Below are 22,122 nucleotides of genomic sequence, written 5' to 3' on the forward strand. Positions count from 1 at the left end.
AGCGTGTTACATAGAGTTACCGCCCTTGTCAAGGGACGTCACTCATACGAAGCAACATGGACGGCGACAAAAAGCAGTAAGTGCACCGGGAAGATGCAATGGTTATAGTTGAATCACAGTCTTTAGCCAACACAGCTGTGGTTAATGTTGACAATGCACATCATTCTGGTTAACGTGTAGTATTAGATTGATGACAACTGTAGTTGATGGTTGAGTTTATCAGTATCATGTTAATAGTGTTCTATCACCTGGGCCCCGTTTCACAAAACTCTCGTAAGCCTAAGGTCTCGTAACTTTTCTCGTAGCATTCGTACCTCCTATACTGTAACATAGGAAGCAGGAATGATACGAGAAAACTTACGAGACCTTAGGCTTACGAGAGTTTTGTGAAACGGGCCCCTGATCACCATCTGATCGCAGAAAGTGTGAAGTGAAAACGTGAACGTATGGGCTATATCTAGCTTATCTTGGGATATTGACATATAACACTCTGGAACTTTAATGACTCAGACTTTTTCCCTTGTATTGAGTAACTGTCAGCTAAGTTTGTCCGTCAGTTTTTCAAGTTTGGAAGAATGTTCTGTCTGAAGTTGATATGACCGGGAATAATGTTTTAGAGCCAAACAAAATCACAGCAACTGTGTTACTGTTATGGACCGTATATGTGGTTCCGATGTGCTCACATTTACAGTTTACAAATGACAATCTCTGGTAATAAAGTCACTTCATAGTCATAGTAAAGTATAGCCGAGAGCCGCAATGCGGTCCTATACAGTCAAGTCATGTCTTGACAGTGACGCTGGGCTAATGGGCTGCGAGAATCTGAATAGGATTTATGAAGATGGTGTTCTCTGATGTGATTCATGGTCATGTCTGGACTGTATAGGACTACATTGCAGCTCTCAGCTAGATAAAGTACTGATGTGTGGAATGAGTATGTGATTTCCAATTGTTCTGAATTTCAGTCATGGCCATGACTAAAATAAGCTGAAAATAGAACTTCAGTTTAATGTTGTCACAAGTTGTTTCAGTGCTATGTTATACTTAAGCGATGATGGCAAACTACTGTGAAAGATATTTCTGTGAATAGAGATAGAAAATATTAAAAAAAAATGCATATTCATTTATTTTGAAAAGTAATTTTAACTTTTTTTCCAATGGCTATTTTGACTGTAGTACATCACTGAAACTGTAATGGAAAGCAGTTCATAATTGTTAGCAACAATGTTTCAAGGCTACTCATTCTCCGCATGGAAGAGTCTGTATGACAAAAGAGAGGCATGGACATGTGAGGTTATTTAGACATTTATACATCTGTTGACACTTCGGGTTGCTTTTTCAGTAGTTGTGACTTTCTAATCTGATCAACAAATGATCAAATGTAACTTACCTAGTTGCTAAGTCTGCCCATTTTTTTCAGATATGGTTTACTTATACCCAAGAACAATAAGGCAGCCACCATACAGCGAAGACCAAATATATTTGGAGACGACAGCGATGAGGTATGTCAAATTGGGTCTAACCTTGACAAAGCTGATAATTTTGATTGTAACAAATAAAACCATTTAAATTGAAAAAAGAGCCTTAAGGAGACCATAGATTCAGAACCTGGGGAAATCTTTTGGGGCTTTTTCACTGCAGCAGTGTAGGGAGGCAGTGTTTGTCCTCATGCAGAAAACCTGTGTATTTGACCCAAGAATTATCTCAGCTATGCAGGGTATTTAAAAGCTTGCATCATTGTTAACACAATGCTACTGGGACCTAAGTTCAGATAATCTAAGCTTGTAATTTTCTGCTGTTTAGAACTATCTAGTTTACTGCTTGCCAGTTAACTGCTCAGTGCTGTTTAAATACCTGAGCTGCTTTACCTTGAAAATGTTTGAAAATTTCCTTGTGGTGCCTCATTATCATTAGGAAAACTGCCATTCTTGGGCCAAGTAGGTTTTATTAAGTGGACAGGTGAAAGTAAAAACTGAATTTCAACCCTGTCTTAAATTACAAAACAGTTCGTTTCCTTTGGGGTGCTGATATTCATGGTGCTCAGAAACAACTTCCTTGATATTCACCAGGTTTATATGTCTAATTTGTAAACAGTCTTCATTTGTTTTTTAATCAACCGGATTATGGTGTTAATGTTAAGATATCTAATCTTGTTAGCATGGTTACAGGACACAGGTAATGCAGAAGTGAACCCAATGCAGAGATATGCAACCCAATCCATCAAAGTTAAGAAACAGGTTAGTATTTGGGGGTATAATTGAATTTGTATTGTCCAGTGGACAGTAGGGATTTCTTCTCAAAATGGGTACTCTGCAGTCTCTGTCAGTAGTATGTTTTGTCATATAATGTCGGTGGTTGGGGATCAGACTTTGTGTTTTCATACTACAGTCTGTTTGGGTTCAAATGAGAATGATGGATGACGAAAGGCTGGTGGAACAGTGCTGGCTGTTTCATAACTAACTGAGGTCTCTGTTGAGTTGCACCTGCAGTGTATGCTGGTGCTGATTCACCAGCTGTGTGTCACCCCTCAGTATGAAGTGTGACAATAGAACAATGTCACATGATAATTCTTGAATAACCTTTTCCCTTGGTGCGGCTAGTGGATGCAAGAGTTGTATGTTTCCCAGGGATTTGAAATTGATAATACGATGTGCTGCCAAGATTGATGTCCAATTATTGAGGGAAAAATACAAGCACCTTGAACATGTACTAGTTGCATGGCTATGTGTGTAAATTACATACTGGACAAAATATGTTGGGGATTTTGGTTTTTTTTATGAGTGATGTTTTATCAGTGTGTCAATGAATAAATACATCATTATACAAAAGTTACAAATATCCCTATTTTGGTCAGGTGTATAAATCTTCAACTCTCCCTCAATGCAAGCTGATTCCAGGAAGAAAACGGGTGGGCTTCATTTTAACTTGAAAAATTGGCAGATATATGAAACATATCTTTAAGTAGTGCCTTTTGCTCTTCTCAGATTTTGGTCATTTTTGTTTTTCTTGATTTGCATGGAAACGATTTGGACTTAGTCTGAAAAGCATCAGGGTGTACTTTAAGTAACTGTCAGATTAATTTGTTTTTTTGAATATGTGGGGGGCTGTGGTAAATTGTCATCTTCTGATAACATCTTCTGTTTTTGTAAATTCTCCCTTGCTATATACGGTAGGTGAAAATCCTCACAGAACACATATGTTCCTTCAATAGTTCTTCATTAGAGTTGGGATTGTGGTTACCAAGGTGCTCAGAAACAATTGAGTATAAATATATCAACAAATATGAAACAGCTCAGCTGTTACTATTGCCATATGGAAATGTCTGTGTATGTTTCATAAACATTCATCAGGGAGAAATGCTATGGTAGTCAGGTTCAGTGATTTTGTTGATTTCATGTTACTCTCATGATGGTGGTCATAGCTTATATGATCAATCACTGAATAGTCTGGTCCTCATTTTCACAAACCATTATTTCATGGAACTTTTCTGCTGTTGGCCTATAACAACATTAACATTCACCGAGCACAAACTGTCAACATTAGTCATGAGAGATGTTGTTTGTTTGTTTCTTGTCTAAGTATTCAATCAGCAAATGAAGAATCTGTACAGCTACATAATGGCGGTTTGTTCATAATCAGATCTTGACCAGACAATCCAGTGATTGACATCATAAGCATGAGTCTGTAGGATTTGATATCGATGACATGGATTAACCAAGGCGGATCACTTTATTCCATCGCCTATTATATTGGTTCTGAAGACCATTGCTATTATGTTACAAGTAGATGTGTTGGAAACAAATGAAAGGGCCTAAACTTGCCCTTAACATGCCCTCGTAATTTTCAGACTCAGATTGAGATTGACAAAGCATTGTCTGAGGATGCCACCGTTTATGAATATGACAGTATCTATGACAACATGCAGGCTGAGAAGGAGAAGAAGGATGTCAAAGTCAAAGCAAAGGTGGATCGAAAGGTGAGCGTTGCCTTGGTTACAATTTGTGCTGTGTTTTGCTTAGTGCATAAATTTATTCAAAAACTCATAATACAAATCACTAGTTAAATGAGCTCATTGTTTTTCTAACTGGCCTCAATTTGGAAATGTTTTGAACACAGAGGTCAGCAATCAAGACATTTGTGGCTATTTTTAGCTTAGGTTGGATTTTATGATGAATAGTAGTGAAAGAGAAGTGAATCGAAAATAGCTATGATATTTGTCAGTCTTGAGGTTCAAGTTGTCCTGGTGCTGGTTTCTAAACAATAAATTAAAAGACATTGATGGATATTTAGAATGCATGACAACACTGACAGACAACAACACATGCTGTTTTCTGGATGATAATTTTGACAAGGATATAATATTCATTGTTTTAAAGGCACAATGTCACACATTTTTGACATATTTTGGCTTATATTATATACACTGGGGCTTATGCTCTCATTTTAGATTCCTAATGAATCCTATTGATGTAATGAATACTTATTGTCCCTTTTTAACTTGTCTGAAATCAATAATTGAAACTTTGAGGTGAACAGCTTCCAAACAGGACACTTGCCATATATGGAAATGTAAACAGATGCTCCATACATTGAAAACTATCACATGTGGTGTTGTTTGATGTTTGCCAAACTGGTTTCAATCACAAGTTCCATATGCATAAGCTATTTGTAAAGAGCATTCTCAAGGGACATAACTCTATGGGATTTGCTTGAAATAATGTTCGGCTGGTGGAGGGTGTGATGGTATTGTAATCTGAATACGCAATTCTTTTGGGAATGTATTATATGGTAGCTTCCTGAGAGCTGAAAGTCAAGTGTGGTGTGATATAGTGCCTTTAGTATTTAAACAAATATAAACTCCTTGCCAAACACCATATCCTGCCAAAGTGCCTACGGTTCTAGGTTCTGAATATCGTGTGTTGTTTTTAGCCCCGCTACATCGCAGGTCTGCTGAAGCATGCGGAGATTCGTAAGAAGGAGGAGGAGAGACGTGTGGAGAGGAAGGTGCAGAAGGAGCGAGAGGAGGAGGGGGATGAGTTTGCAGACAAAGAAGCCTTTGTGACGTCTGCTTACAAGAAGAAGATGCTGGAGCAGCAGGAGGAGGAGGAGAGGGAGAGGAAGAAGGCGGAAATGGAGGGTGGGTTGTGGATGAAGAGATAGGAGCATGGAGGCTGAAGTTAGGATTAGAGTCTGGTAGGGATTGGTGATGGAATGGGTGAATGGGGTGGGGTGTAGAGGATCGGTAGATGGAGGACAATGGTTGGAAGAAGAAGGCGGAAATGGAGGGTGAGTTGTGGATGAATAGGCTGGAGTGTGGCGGCTGGAGTTAGGATTAGAGTCTGGAAGGGATTGGTGATGGAATGGGTGAATGGGGTGGACGGGGGTGATTTCAGGAGGATGGGTAGTTGGAGGTCAAAGGTTGTAGGAGGAAGGTGGAAATGGAATGGGATGGAATGGAGGACTGTGGAGAAATTAGAAATTAGGTATAAGGTGGAATGGAGAGGTTTGTTAGTTTTGTTGTCTTTTTTGCTGTTTTGCGTAATGCTCAGCAATATTCTGGCTTTATGGAGGTGCCCTGCACATAATCAAATCTGGGTCAGACAATCCTGTGATCAACTGTAAGATCAGTCATCTATGATAATGGGATTCAATGACATGTGAACCTGATCCACTGATACGATGAGTCGCCTCTAATGACAAGTCACCTCTTATAACAAGAATGGGTTATGGAGGGCCAATTCTTCTTCACAGATGGAGTGGTTTACAGTCTTGAGAATACAATGATTGGCCGGAAGGGGTGCGGCATGGAGCACAGGGGCTTATATTGTTGAAAAAAATATGTTCTGGGTCCTTCATTCGTTCACTGATATCCATCCTTCTTTGTGGGCATGTGGATATCAGTGTAGTGGATATCAGTGAATGAATGTAGGACCCAGAACATATTATTTTTGACACTGCAAGCCCCTGTGGCATGGAGAACGGGGTAGGAGCAATAGTTTTGAGTGTGGATGACAGGGAAGGGGTGTGGAGTATTGTAACGTGGATGGTTGATGACAAATTTTTGTTGTCTGAAGTTGTATACCAGCCACAGAATGGTGCCAAACTATGTTTTTATCTTTCGACAATGACTGGAAGAATTCAAACCATCATAGCTTGTTGTTAACCCATGCTATTTCCCAGACATGTTTCACCAGTGTTGAACAAAATTTCATATTTCCACAGGTTATTTTTCTCTTTTTGTTTCTAGCAATGCTTGACGTGACGAAGCAAAAGGATTTGAGTGGGTTCTACCGTTACCTGTATCGCCAGACTGCTGGAGGGGACGGTGATGAACCAGAGTAAGATACTGATTCCCGCTTGTCTGTTGTCTTAACTCTTCTGTGGAATGGGCTTGATACTCTTGAACAAAACCCCTCACCCATTCAGACAATAAGATGTTATTTGTTTGTTGTCTCACTCAGCAATATTCCAGTTATATTGTGGTGGTATAAAATGCAGTAATTTAGTCTCCTCTTGCTTCAAGCAAAGGTTCCCAAAAACTGATTCTAACCCGGATCTTTACAGGTCAGACAATATGAAGTACAGGTACCTATATTAACCCTAAACAACTTAGGGCAGTGGGTTAAAGCATCCACTCATCACGCCCAAAGACCTGGGCTCGATTTGACACTTGTGTACATTGTGTGAGCCCATTTCTGGTATCCCCTGCCATGATATTGCTGGAATATTGCTAAAAGCAATGTAAAACTAGTCACTCACCAATATGATACTTAAATGTAGCTTGAGTGGCTGTAAGGTAAGGGGAAGAAACTCCTGTCACTTTCACCTAGACTGTAGTGAGGGTGCTGTACATATCCAAGTTGTACAAGGTACAGCAGTTGCTGTACAGAGTTGCTTCCCTTAGTGAATGCTGGGTACAAAAGCCAGGTTCTTGATGGTGTTTCTTGGTTTTTTGTCAAATGCAATTGCAGACTTTTAACTCAGAAGTGAAGTCAGAAGGATCATGGTCCTTATTGCAGATAAACACAAAAGTCTTCAGTCACTGTTCAGTTTCTTTCTCCAGCTTTAAATCCAATGAAATGTTTTTGAAAGCAGCATACAAACTCACTCACTCATTCTCTCACTCACTCATTCTCTCACTCAACTCATTCTCTCACTCAGATCATCATTAGGCTGTTCACTCTCTCAATTCACTGGCTTTTTTTCCTTACCCACACCAGAGAGAAAGAGTGAAAGAGTAAGTTTTAGTTCTACCCCTACTAGCGGAGTAGGGTGATCAGGCTATCAAACACCAGTTGCGTAGATCAGTGCTCATATTTTGTCAATCAGTGGATGATCAGGTCCATATTTTGTCAATCAGTGGATGATCAGGTCCATATTTTGTCAATCAGTGGATGATCAGGTCCATATTTTGTCAATCAGTGGATGATCAGGTCCATATTTTGTCAATCAATTGATGATCAGGTCCATATTTTGTCAATCAGTGGATGATCAGGTCCATATTTTGTCAATCAGTGGATGATCAGGTCCATATTTTGTCAATCAGTAGATGATCAGGTCCATATTTTGTCAATCAGTGGATGATCAGGTCCATATTTTGTCAATCAGTGGATGATCAGGTCCATATTTTGTCAATCAGTGGATGATCAGGTCCATATTTTGTCAATCAGTAGATGATCAGGTCCATATTTTGTCAATCAGTGGATGATCAGGTCCATATTTTGTCAATCAGTGGATGATCAGGTCCATATTTTGTCAATCAGTGGATGATCAGGTCCATATTTTGTCAATCAGTAGATGATCAGGTCCATATTTTGTCAATCAGTGGATGATCAGGTCCATATTTTGTCAATCAGTGGATGATCAGGTCCATATTTTGTCAATCAGTAGATGATCAGGTCCATATTTTGTCAATCAATTGATGATCAGGTCCATATTTTGTCAATCAGTGGATGATCAGGTCCATATTTTGTCAATCAGTGGATGATCAGGTCCATATTTTGTCAATCAGTAGATGATCAGGTCCATATTTTGTCAATCAATTGATGATCAGGTCCATATTTTGTCAATCAGTGGATGATCAGGTCCATATTTTGTCAATCAGTGGATGATCAGGTCCATATTTTGTCAATCAGTGGATGATCAGGTCCATATTTTGTCAATCAGTAGATGATCAGGTCCATATTTTGTCAATCAGTGGATGATCAGGTCCATATTTTGTCAATCAGTGGATGATCAGGTCCATATTTTGTCAATCAGTGGATGATCAGGTCCATATTTTGTCAATCAGTGGATGATCAGGTCCATATTTTGACTGATGGAATATTGCAAAGTAGCACTATACAAAAAAAACCCTTGAAATATTTATTTGATTTTTCAAGCAATAAGGATGATCACAAGGTCAGGAAGGAAGGAGAGATGCAGGAACATGTCCGAGTGAAGAAGGAGAAAGTGTCGGAGAGTGAGGACAGTGACTCTGATTCCAGTTCACAGTCAAGTTCAGCCTCGGATGATTCCAGAAGCAGAAGGTAAGTCAGATCATCCTCAGGCCACACAAGTGACAATACCTGGGTTTGATTTCCCTCTTGGATACAGTGTGTAAAGCAGTGTCTCCTGTGGTGATATTGCTGGAATATTGCTAAAAGCAACATTAAATTAAATTGACACACTCACACTCAAGTGACAGTAGCATGAATTATGGAAGTTTATTTTCACACCAAATGGACTTTGTGAAAGAGATAAGAATTAGCTGCATCACAGAGCTGCTACCTCGTTAACATATATGTCATTGTATGGCATGCTTGCACAGTAACTGTTTCTCAGCTAAGTGTACTATAGTGTAATGGTCGACTGGGTGACTGGAGAGGTACTTAGACATTGTGGGTATTAGATACCTCTCATTCAGCCACAGCAACACAACAGTTGTAACTAGTAAATAATTTTCCAAAAAGTTATAAAAGCTACCTATGATAAAATTTATTACACAAAGTAGCCAATTTAGCCAATTCCTGACAGTAAATACAATACGCAAACATGCTGCCATAGTGGTACAATATAACTAATAAATTAGCAGTACAATTATAGTTAAAACCATGGGAAAAGCAAGATTTTACAAGCGCTTCATTCTGAAGTATGCCTCCAGCAACATGTTTTTCATGCTTATCTTCTAACTGGCAGAGATGCCACCATCCAATTCTGAATAAATGGTCTTTATCCTTCAACCGTTACCTGAAGAGTCTTTCATCACCATTGTTTTCTATTGTGACGTAAGCTCTAGATATGAAACCGTCTAATTTCAAAACGCCCGCGATCCGATCCTTTTTGTGTGTATTGTGCATGTGCATCAGTTCAGAGGAATAAAGCAGCTGTTTAAATGAATCACAATTGAATAGTGCCTTCTATTCAAGATACCGTATTTAGCTAAAAACCGTATTGTCAATCATGATAAATATGCAGTTGATTATACTTATAGTTATGACTCCTTCAGAGTAATTTAGAGCACCTGAAATGCATTGGCTGAGATATGATTTCAATGATGGTAAGTTAGTCATCATGGAATCAATGTATGGATGGTCTCTGATGTCTGTTTGATCCCCTGCCAAATATAGTCTTGAACAACATTTAGAAGTGATAGACTTAAATGCCCAAATGTTATGGATGTCAACTTCTTTATTGTGATAGACACGAAATTCCGGAGTGTTGAAGTATATTCATACTCCTTTTTCAAACTAGATGTAGTGTATTGTCACATGTATTAGACATTCCAGTGAAAAACAGCATGAACTTTGATCAGTGCAGTTGGAATAAGATGGCATGTGTCAGCCTATTCAGCAGGCCTGACCACCCTATCCTGTTAGTTGCCTCTTATGACAAGCATGGGTTGCTGTGTCGACCAGTTCTTACATGAGTCTTCACTGATTCTGTGGTAATAGGCATTAAGAGGTAAATACCTAAGTGTGCAGTGACCTTTAATCCCAATTTCATCGTCCTCAGCACAGTGGCAAGATGGCTATTATAGCCTTAGTAGTAGTATTAGTAATACCTTCCATCCTTGACCCATGTTATGGGCACATTAATATTGAATAACGTTTTGTTTGTTGTAGGAAAGTCCATGCAAATGGGTCATTAAAGAAAAGGCAGACATCTGGAGAAAGAAAAAGAAGGAAAAGAAGCTCGTCAGGTTCTTCGTCTGAAGATGGAGGTCACAGAAGTACAAGAGATAGAGGCAGGCAGTCTCCAGACAAGTCGAAATTGGACAGAAAAAAATCTAAGAGAGATATCTCCAGTGAAAGAACTAGAGGTGAAAGACAAAGAGACAGAATTATAGAGGAGAGATCAGGGTCCAGAGACAGATATAGAAAAGACAGATCCAGATCAAGAGATAGAATTAGGAGAGACAGGTCTAGGTCGAAAGATAGAAGTAGGAAACACAGGTCAAGGTCAAAAGACAGAATCAGGAAAGACAGGTCATGGTCAAGAGACTGGAGTAAGAAAGACAGGTCAATGTCAAGAGATAGGAGGAAAGACAGGTCAAGGTCAAGAGACAGGAGAAAGAAAGACAGGTCAAGGTCTAGAGATAGAAGTAGAAAAGACAGGTCAAGATCAAGGGATAGAGGTAGGAAAGACAGGTCAAGGTCAAGAGACAGAAGCAGAAAAGACAGGTCAGGGTCAAAAGATCATAACATCCAGGATCTATCAAGGGAATCAAATGAAAAGAACAAGAAACGAAGATCAGAACACAGTGAAAGAAATGATAGGTCGAGGTCAAAAGAAAAGAGGAAGGTTACTGAAGAAAAGCTTGCAGAAGAAGACACCAAAAGTGATGTTGACAGTGAGAGAGAGAGGAGTTCATCTCCTTTCACTGGTCCACAACTGCCCTCAGAAAACAAGGTGGATAGTAAGCCTGAGGAAAACTTGAAACAGAAGTATGCCAGACATACAACAGAAGACAAGGCAGCGGAGGCCAGGAGGAGGTATCTAGAGAGGAAAATGGCAAAGGAGAGGGTACTAGGAAACATACAGAGTTGAACTTGGACTATTGTATGCACTGGCATGTGTAAATTTTCAAGAGTTTAATGACACCATTGATGAAAGCCTGGTTGAGTGAAGGCCAGGAGGAGGTATCTGGAGAGGAAAGTTGCAAAGGAGAGAGCACAAGGAAACTACAGGCCTGAGCTTGGACTATTGTATGTGTAAAATTTCCAAAGTTCAATGGCACTGTTGATTATTGCCTGTATGAGGAGAGTACCTATGGGTGCAGTTCCCTGCAGAAAGTAATCTGTGATGTTATCTGTGTATTTGATGCCTTAATGTGATGCCAGACTGGCAAAGTCAATATTTGGGGAACAGATTTTACTAGCCACTTTAACTGGCACTGAATTGGATAACTGTAAGACTTCTTAAAATTGCAGCAAACTGAGAAATTGTAAACATTGTGAGGGAAAATGGGATGCTTCTATACACAGTGATTAGTTTTACCAGCTTCTTTAACTGGTACTTTTACTGTCACTGAATTGGATAATTTAGAAAATTCGAACAGGAAACTGATAAATTGTAAACACCGTGAAGGGAAATCAGCTGCTTGTATATGATTAGTTCCCTTTGATCTTTATGCGAAAGTAGTTTGAGGGGACAGATAAAAAGTTTTGTTTTGGATAAATAGACATAAATTGCAGACAAGACATTTACCCAGAACTCTACCTATATCTGTGAGATTCTTTTGGAACAAAACAAAGCAGATATGGCCACTTTTCCATAATGAAGTGGAAACTAGGCTCTGAAATAGGATTCTTGCATAGGAATATTGGACATGTTTCAAAATGACAATGATTGTGATGGATTGAGAAATTAGGTCAGTCTCCCAAATTAAGGAATGCTCCTTTTTGTATCAGCCATCAAATCCTTGAACCTGTCTCTCTAATGTAATTTTACCTAGACTGGAATTGTATGCTTGTGAAGCTATCACGGGTACCAATAGGGTCAGAAATTGTTCTCAACAAGATTTAATATATCTCAGGAAAATTTGATATTTTCAGATGAAGAAACTTTTGTAAGTTGGTCAAACTGATGACATCACTGGCATTATCTCTGTCGTGATCAACTTTATAATTGTTCTTTATGATCATCATCCTGAAAGTAGTGAAGATGGCAGTAGTCACAGTTGTATTTTAGGCCTCATGTATTTCATTAGGCCTCATGTATTTCACATGCTTCACATCTATCCATGATCCTTATTGATGACTTAATGATCACCATGATCACATATGGACTCTTTTGAATATATATCATTCTGATGTGAGAATAGATATACAAATTTCTGTTTTTTATGAAACAAATTGAAACAAATTGAATAGTGTTCACTGTTCAGGGAAGGGACATATTTTGCTTTGGTTCTACATCTTAGCAGGAGCGATGGTGTAGCCAAGCGGTTAAAATGTTCGCACATGATTCCGAAAATCCGGGCGCGATTCCCCACATGGGTACAATGTGGGAAGCCCTTTTCCGGTTTTTGCTGCCGTGATATTTGCTGGATTATTGCTTACATCGGGGTAACTCACTCACTCACTCACAATATCATTCATCTTTGAAAAATAGATTTATGAATTTCTGTTTTTTATGAAAATTGAACTTGATTTTATTCACTATTCAGGGAAGGGATATATTTGCTTTGGTTGCTCTATGTCTTCACATTTTCAGTCTTATTGCAATAAAGATTCAGCAGGTATCTTTACTTACTACAATAATGGCAGTTTGGGTGGTATTGGCTTTGGCTCTGATTGGATGATGTTTCAAATGATTAAGAACCATTGGACAGTCAAGTGCTGGAAGTGTTGGCTCATGACCTCAGATGTACAAGATCAATCCCAACATGGGTATGATATGGAAACAGGGACAGATACTGCTTTTTTAGAAAGTGGGATGCACAGTTCATTTTCACCATTTTGTCAAAGGCCATTTAATAAACTTTCAGGAAACCCGGGATGCTCCAGGGTAGAATAAGCCTTCAGCAACCAATGCTTGCCACAAAAGGCGACTATGCTTGTCGTAAGAGGCGACTAGCGGAATCGGATGGTCAGGCTCGGTGACATGGTTCACACATGTCATTGGTTACTAGTTACGCAGATCGATGCTCATGTTGTTGATCACCGGATTGTCTGGTCCAGACCGCCGACATGTAGCTGGAATATTGCTGAGTGCGGCGTTAAACTAAACTCACTTAAACCTTCAGGACAAGGGGGTTTGGTAATTTGCGATTAGGTGACTCTCTCTGAGACCCCTCCCTCTCTCTAAGGTGCCGGTGTGCCAAGTGACCTAAGGACTAAGGTGATCTTTACTCTTTTAACCTAGCTTTGACTTACAGTTCGTAGCGTTAACCTAGAACCCGTTCCTGAAATCGCTACGACAGTCATGCTGAAATATGGGATTATTATTGTCTATGGGTTACAATCACTTTGAGGAACAGGGCCACTCAGGGTTTCTCAAAGCTCTGGTAAGCCTAAGATCTGGTAACTTTCTTCAGTTTCTTAGTACCGTTCCTACCTCCTACACTGTAACATTGACTTACGATTGTCGATTGTCGTAGCGCTGCGACATCTTTGTAAAACGGGCCTTCACTTCACGACAGCTTTTGTGTGTAAAAATAATGTAAAATAAGTCAATTTTTGTAAATTTACATCTTAAAATATTATCCACCAGATTCGTGTGTTGTTGGTGAATGAGATAATTAACCGATAAGTCTCATTGAAGGGAATCTGTTTGCAGGAAGCCATTATTGTTGTAGGTGTGACATGGATCAGTTAGTCAGGCACAGACATCATACCCGGAAGTGGATAGCTCAAAATGGCCAGATAATGGTTTATTTGGTGTACGCCACCTGTGAAGATCCGGTTAGAACTGGTCTTCAGCATACTTGCCTTAAAAGGCGACCAACGGGATCGGGTGATCAGACTTGTTGACTTCATTGATTCATGTCGTCATATCCCAGTTGCGTAGATTGATGCTTATGATGATGATCGCTGGGTGGCTGATCCAGCCTCAGAGAATCCACTCTTGGCATACTCGACAGCTTATTAGGTCGTGTAACAGGAGATACTGTGTGATCTAGTAATGGCCTCCCCGATGGCGTCTTACAGGATCGTGGTCGCTGACTTGGTTGGCACATGTCATTGCCTCCCAGTTCCGTAGATCGATGCTCATGTTCATTGGATTGTCTTGTCCAGACTCGATTATTTACAGGCCGATGCCATATAGCTGGAATATTGCTGAGTGCGGCGTAAAATTAAACTCACTCTTACAGGATCGTGGTCGTGATCGTGGCCAGTTCCGTAGATCGATGCTTCCGGTATTGGTCACTGGATTGTCAGGTCCAGACTGGATCGCTTACAGATTGCTTCTGCATAGCTTGAATGTTGCTAAGTGCGGCATTTAACAACAAACCGACAGTAAGCAAGAAACACATACATTTATCCCCAGATGTACGCTTTGTTGTCCAGGAACAACAAATAATGGCTCGTCGTTCAAAAACCTCTCCCACAGAATGTCTGAAAAATAAACTTCAATGCTACACGTGGAAATCACGACGTCATTTGTTACAGACATTAGTAGTTAGCAATCGTTGCGTGTCTATAGTTGCATTGAGTTTATTTTTTTTTACGCTTCTAGCAGCAATATTCCAGCAATAACACGACAGGGGACACCAGAAATGGGCTTCACACATTATACCCATGTCTGGAAACGAACCTGGATTTTCAGCGTGACAAGCGAACGATTTAACCGCTAGGCTACTCCACCGCCCCAAAGACAATAGCAGAACACTGGTCCGGCTCCTAATACTTCTGTTGTCGTAACTCAGTGTATAAGTTTGTCAAGGGCTGCGAACGCCTTGGTGCTAAGGACCCGAGAGTCCTTTTCAATAACCCGTGCTTGTCGAAAGAGGCGTCTGATGGGATTGGGGAGTCAGTCAGTCTCGCTGACTTAGATGACATATGTCATCAATCCCAATCTTCATGCTGTTGACCCCTGGATTATCTGGTATTCGATTATAGCTGGAATAATAGTAAGTGCAGCGTAAAGCTAGAGTCACTCACTTGGTGCTAAGATACATGTGTAGGCACAGGGTATTTAATACAATAAAAATGGTATTACAATGCTCTGCATTACCGAGGATGGTTGCATACGTGACCTGATGTTTCTACCTGTTCCGAAACAGCCGAGTCAACAGAGAGCTTCATTAACCATTCCTTGGGGCTAAAACAAAACTGCCAGTTATATTAGAGATACAGGAGGATGCTCGCCACGTAGACAATGTACTAAACCAGGACAGTAATTACAGGGTATGTGTGGGAGGTGCTAGTGCACTTCGGCTCATCCAGCTCCCGTCACACACATTGTGATGTCCAGACAATCCTGGATCAGCGGAGGGAGTGAATAGGGAACATTTTATACCGCTTTGGGCAGTGTCGTTGTAACGTCTCATCTTTGTGGAATCGAACCCAGACAAGCGTGAAGTGCCATGGCTCTTGTAGTTCCGGACCTATACATTAGTGTGAGTGACCGGCTGAGAATCGATTTAGCAATGTTCCAGCAATATCACAGCTGGGGACACCAGAAACCGGTTTAACACATTGTACCCCATTGTCTGTCTGCTGAAGGTGTGTCTTGAGCGCCCGCCACAAGGGTGCATGAATTGGACTTAACACAGATGATCTGAAATGTGGGTGAGTGAATGCAAGTACGGGAGGATGGTTGGTCTTGTGGTTACAGTTTTCACCCCTCACTCCGAAGGCCAGGGTTGTGAAGACTGTTTAGTTGCTCAGCGTTTCAGTGTACAGGAGATATAACAAAACGCCATTCATTGAGACTAGAGTAGGTGGTCAAAGGCTTGCTTGATGAGGTGTGGTCAAAGGCTTGCTTGAAGAGGTGTGGTCAAATGCTTGCTTGAAGAGGTGTAGTCAAAGGCTTGCTTGAAGAGGTGTGGTCAAAGGCTTGCTTGAAGAGGTGTGCTTTTAAAAGCGTCTCCAAATAATTTCTGTCGGAGACCGTTATTATAGGAAGAGATAGTTCGTTCCACACCAGTAGAGCTGAGTCACAAGGCTTCGGTCACCCATTAATGATTTCGTGATTGGGATTGACAGGCGAAGATGGTGGACAGACCCAGGGTATGGGTTGGTATATGCTGACGGGGGTTCTTAGATACAGTTAGATACATTTCCGGTTCCACTCCGTGATATTGCTGCAGCTTTGCGGCGTAAAACTACATTCACTCACTCATTACTACAGCTTGATCTGATCATGTGATTACTGATATTAGCATTGCCTGAACATGTCACAACTGGCTGGGTCTAATATTCTGTAGGGGGGTACCTTTGTCAGATGATTGTCAACATGTCCCAACAGTGGAGACAAGGCTGCCGTTTGACATCGCAGTGTCTAGTTATTGTCAGCAGTGTCCTAACTTTTGCCAAAAAGAAGTTACAGATGGTTTAATGTTTCCGATGTGTGCATGCTTCATACGAACGCAGCATTGATAACATTCTTTGCTCTCCTGCTTTATGAAGTTATTTCGACCTGCCGTTTGTGCCATTAGATCTCCCGGGTCGTGCATCTGTAGAATAGCTCAGGTCAAGCTGAACAAGTTGTAGTGGGTCTAGATTTTCGAAGCTCTCATAGCACAAAGATTGTCGTAGATGCCATTAATTAGCATTAACCTATGACTATCTTAGCGCTAAGAGAACTTCGGAAATCTAGACCCTGGAACGCTGCTATGCTGTCTCACTTTGATAAAGAGAATGTTTCGTGGCGAACATGAATCCCAGCTGAGGCCAAGTTTCTAGCCTGTATGACTTTAATTGTTTCATTGTCAAATGGAAATCATGACTGAATGTCTCCGAGGGATATTTAAGGGAGCAAACTCTGAGATGATTCATAAATCATTACCTTTAGTGGTTTTTCTCCATCGTCAGTGTTCAGCTGTATCAAATGTAGGTAATTAACATTGTCAGCATTACAGTGCCCAGGGAGGTTGTGAAATAAATTTCTTCATGAAAACTTTCTAATATTTCAGAATGGAAGTTATGATAGTTAGTCGTGGTGTTCATAGAAAGCAAAGTATTACAATTAGATACCCTGTTAGAACCAGGGCGATCGGGTAGGCTTGTGGTTAAAACGCTGGCACGTCACTCATGATGGTTCGATCCCTACATGGATACACCGTGTTAATTTCACTCAATCCATCGTTTGTAAGTCCCGCAATATGGGGTGCTTGGTAGCCTAGTGGTTAAAGCGTTCGCTAATCACAGACACGGGGTTGATTCACGTCTACTCAGTCAATTTCTGCCCGAACCTCATGGGAAGCAGTGCTTCATGCAGTGTACGTAATAGCTACTGGCCCGCCACCCCGAGGCTAGTAAAATTCCAATCGGGACAGCAATTCTCCACAGTCACTGATCCGACAGGCAAGTGAATTTCCATAGTCATATTGTAAATATACTGAACAGCACAAGAAACTCAATTCTGGCTTTTTGTTATTTTTCAAAATAGGAGACATAAGCATGAACGCTTATTTTTTATGAGATTCCAATTTTTTTTCGAAACTTTCGTTTCTTTTGTTGTTCACTATATATCACTCTCTCCGACGTGTTTTTTACATCTTGCAAGATTATGACCAGATGCAATTTTCATCATATCCGCAGCTTAATGATGAAACCCCTTGTCATGGTGACATTATTTTAGTCTCATCTATTTTCTTAATATTTGTACATTCAAATTTCGGGCTAGTGAATTATTTTGGGGGCTAGTACCTTTCAGGCATAGGTGGCCCGACTGGCTAGCGAGATTTGATAACTGGCTTCATTCTCCAATAACTGATAGATAATACGATTGAAATGAAACATTTAATTTGCTAAATAATTGCACAATAATATTTCCAATAAATGTACACTAAAAGCTAAAATTATGTTGGTTGAGAGAAGGAATGAAAGGCATATATTTCGTCTTACCATAATTTCGTTAATCTGACGTTATTTAACGCGACAGCTTTTTCCCCCTTCTGGCATCAAGTCTATCAGAATATATTTTCAAATCTAAACACTGAAATTTGTAAAACTAAAGGGAATCTTTTGTCACTCTGTTGCCTTCCTTGACTGTGGTGGGTGGCATTGTACTCCAGCCATTATGCTGGACGCAAAAAGCGAGCGGATGTACCGGATGGTTACGCTGTATGATTGTGTTCTGGTAGAAATCGTTTTATCATTCTGAAAATATCCGTTAAAATGGTTATGGAACTAGTGGTCGGTATCGCGTGTTTGAAAAGTTGACTTTGAGTCCGTCATTTCTGAAGCTACATAGATCGAACAATATCTTACTTAACCTACCGTTTCCTAGCGACTGCATTACATGGAAGGGTGGACTTATCTAATACATGGATTGTATTGGGTATATGGTACAAGGCAGCGGTGTTGGTTTGAAAGAATGAGCAAGTATTACGTTCACTAAGTACTCTAATGTCCATGTGTGTGTGTGTGAGAGAGAGAGAGAGAGAGAGAGAGAGAGAGAGAGAGAGAGAGAGAGAGAGAGAGAGAGAGAGAGAGAGAGAGAGAGAGAGAGAGAGAGAGAGAGAGAGAGAGAGAGAGAGAGAGAGAGAGAGAGAGAGAGAGAGAGAGAGAGAGATGCTATTAAGTTTCATGAAACACTGATGATTGTCTTTCTTTGGTACGATTTGCGTATTTCAGCAATGGGTGGCCAGGGATTGTTCTGACGTGTAAGGTACACCTATTCAGAGGTGCGTCCATTAGTATTCTGTTTATGCTACCCACTTACCAACTTACCATCGTGGATTCGAATGTCTTGAGGTTGTTCCTGCAACAGTACTACTTTACCGTCGTAAAACGTCATTCTGATAAGCAAACAAAATGATGATATTTTCTTAAATAATTTTGTTATTTTGGAGACGTCATGTAACTTTTTTTTCTAGTGTTCGTAGGATGTTTCCATTACATTTTGCTTTGAAATGAATGTTTGATCTTGAACCGATTTGGAGTTAGATTTTGATTCATCGGTATCATTTTGACCCAAACAGACTGTAGAGAGCAACTGTCAAATGAAACCAAACGGACTGTATACGAGGGCTGGTCAAAATGTTCTAAGCCTACATAACTTCTTGACTGGTGACACCAAGTACTCTTAGGAGTGTTGGACAGTGATCTTCATCAGCATTTGCAGTTATTTTATTCAAATAGATCAACTAGTTCGAAAGCAACAGGTCCGTGAAGCATACTGGGGTATACATACCAGTACAGCAGATTCAAATAGATCAACTAGTTCGAAAGCAACAGGTCCGTGAAGCATACTGGGGTATACATACGAGTACAGCAGATTTCGGTTCGTCATTACCGGCACAGCGTTTTCCACGGAGATGTTCCTTCAATAGGTGAAAGCCGCTTGGGGCCAGGTCAGGTGAATATGGAGGATGAGGAAGTTCTTCGAAGCCACACTGATGTACTGAAGACTTTGCCAGTCGAGAGATGTTGCCAGTTCTCAACATTCAAACGTTGTACTCGTATGTACACCCCTGTTTGCTTCAAGGACCTGTTGCTTTCGAACTAGTTGATCTCTTTGAGTAAAATAACTGGAAATGCTGATGAAGACCACTGTCCAGCAACACTCCTAAGCTTATTTGGTGTCACCAGTCTAGAAGTTATGTAGGCTTAGAACCTTTTGACCAGCCCTCGTATCAAAAGTCTCAGACGTTTACTATCTAGACGGACGTGAGACTTACACCACTGACAAAACCGTCAGTTCATGTCGCATCTTAACCTGAAGTAGTCGTAAACAACACGCCTTACACAAAGGAACGCCTCAAACATGGCGTTTCGTGACTCCGTCGTAGGTAAACAATTTCAGGTTGGTAATGTAATATGGTCTAAAAGTGAGTAAGTGAGTTTGGTTTTACGCCGCTTTTAGCAATATCCCTGCAATATCACGACCGGGGTAACAGAAATGGGCTTCACACATTGTACCCATATGGGGAATCGAACCCCGATCTTCGGCGTAACTAACGGACGCTTTAACCTGTAGGCTACCCAACCGTCCAAAAAGACTCGATAAATGAAAGAGAAATGCGTGTTTTCATTGCCAGGTAATGAAATCATTCTGAAGTACACCATCTGCACACTAAAAAAATAGTTGCCTTTTCACGCTCCTGAAATAATATTTGATATTCTTGAAATTGTGGTTATCCCATATTCGCTGTGCATTACCGTATAGCGTAGATATCTAGGGCACTTACCAGGCCCATAATATACATTCTATTTTCATCCCTAATTCGCCATACTGCTGATCAGATGCTATCGCATGACTGTCGCCTCCTTAGACCCAGTAAGTCTTCTGTTGGTGGCGGGCGCCATGGCTACTCTCCCAAGGGAGTTGAGATTCCACTGAAAAGCTCTGATCGGGATCGGCTGAAAGTTCCAAGCAACACTCGTTTGACATGTCAAAATCTCGTTGTCTCGCGAGATTTCGTCTGTCTGCTGAACCGTCTGAGCTTCAAGTTGAGATGGGGTTTACCAAGCTGTACTAGCTAAGCCGTTTATACACCTTGAATGGGTGAAGCATAATTTGAATATCATGCAATGGCATTGTCGTTTTATCAGATCTAAACACTGGTGACGCTTCAAGTTATTGTAAAATTAGGGAAAAAACAAAATTACACTCAATTCTAAAATTTCTTAAAATCAAACGAATACCTTACAATTTCCTCGACTTTAGTCCCTCAGCTGTTGATTTCGACTGATGGATTCGTTACCATTACTATGTCGTCTTTCATATTTCATGGAGATGTCCTACTTTGTGAGTGAGTGAGTGAGTTGGATTTTACTTGGCAATATTTTTTGGCAATATTCCGGCAATATAGCGCCGAGGAACACCAGAAATGGACTGCACACGTTGTGTCCATGTGGGGAATCGAACCCGGGTCTGGGGCGTGATGAGCGAACGCTTTAACCCCCGGGTCCGACCTCACCAGTATGACAGTTCAGGGCCGTCGCTGAGTGTCAGCGCAATGTAGGTTTATTTTCCAATTGTGTTATAGTAAGCTTTCAAACGTTTTGATGGTAACCATTTCAGGTAAGGAAAGGAAGAAAATTTCAAAACTTTCAAAAAATTCACTATTTTTGACTTGTACCATACATACCCGATTTCTTCAAAGGCCACCGGTGGGACAGGATACGCTTACCTATTCGCGAACACCTAGTATCGTCACTACTTCATAGGCTCAGTCTTCGTATCCCGTGGTTTCAGTTACAGGATTGTAGGGTCCAGACTCGATTGTTTGCAGACTGCGTCACACAGCTGTTATATTGTTAAATGCGACACCAAGAAAAGAAATTACCCCATTTTCTATTCATAATAATTCAGGGATTTTTCGTCTCTGTTTGCAGGATGTGTATCATATTGCAAATCAGGCAAATATAGTATGACGTACACAAGCCGGGGACCATGTAATAACGAGTCTGGATCTTTGTATCAACCTTAAACCTTTCTTTTCAGTTATCATATTTATCCCGTCGAGTGACCTGCAAGGTTAGTATTTCCATGAGCCTTGCTGACTCGACTGAATTGTAAATAGTTTAGGTCACGAGATTAGATATATTTGCATCACATGTTTCGCATCTTAATACATGTTTCAAAATGGACGCCTTTCATCTCTGGACCATTTATGGCCTCGTGGCACTAACAGACTTGGATAATGGGGAACAATGCATTATTCCGTCACGCCCGGGGAGTTGTAATGCGAGAGTGTATATATTATATCCACACATCAAAAAAAAAAAAAAAAAAAAAAATGTGTGGATTACTTCTGTGTCAGCTTTCATGTCTGTAAGATGTGAATGAGTGAGTTTAGTTTTACACTTTTCACCATATTCCTGCGAAAGGGCTTCACATATTTTACCCATGTTCGGAATCGAACCAGGGCCATCAGAGTGAAGAGTGAATGCTTTAAACACTGTCCTTCCCCATGGGTGCCGCTTAATTCTAACGCTTTCCAATTCGCCTATGTTTAGACATTCATTCGTATGTAATGAAAGCGTTAAAAGTCAAACAATCGTTCACATCCTGAAAACCACA

General features: G+C 40.5%; 2 protein-coding genes across 2 annotated transcripts in view; both read left to right on the forward strand.

Moving 5' to 3' along the window:
• Positions 1–22,122, forward strand: part of LOC137276206 (TP53-regulated inhibitor of apoptosis 1-like) — a 447,953-nt gene that overhangs the window by 27,649 nt on the left and 398,182 nt on the right. The gene's annotated exons all lie outside the window — the stretch shown is intronic.
• On the forward strand, positions 34–13,696 carry LOC137273122 (nuclear speckle splicing regulatory protein 1-like). Its single transcript, XM_067805626.1, has 8 exons — positions 34–76; positions 1,421–1,502; positions 2,169–2,237; positions 3,848–3,976; positions 4,930–5,137; positions 6,248–6,338; positions 8,382–8,528; positions 10,104–13,696. Exons 1-8 carry the CDS (start codon positions 57–59, stop codon positions 11,026–11,028), a joined length of 1,671 nt encoding a protein of 556 aa, XP_067661727.1. The 5' UTR covers positions 34–56; the 3' UTR covers positions 11,029–13,696.

The sequence above is a fragment of the Haliotis asinina genome, chromosome 1, assembly GCF_037392515.1.
Source record: "Haliotis asinina isolate JCU_RB_2024 chromosome 1, JCU_Hal_asi_v2, whole genome shotgun sequence".
In the NCBI taxonomy this organism is placed as follows: domain Eukaryota; kingdom Metazoa; phylum Mollusca; class Gastropoda; order Lepetellida; family Haliotidae; genus Haliotis; species Haliotis asinina.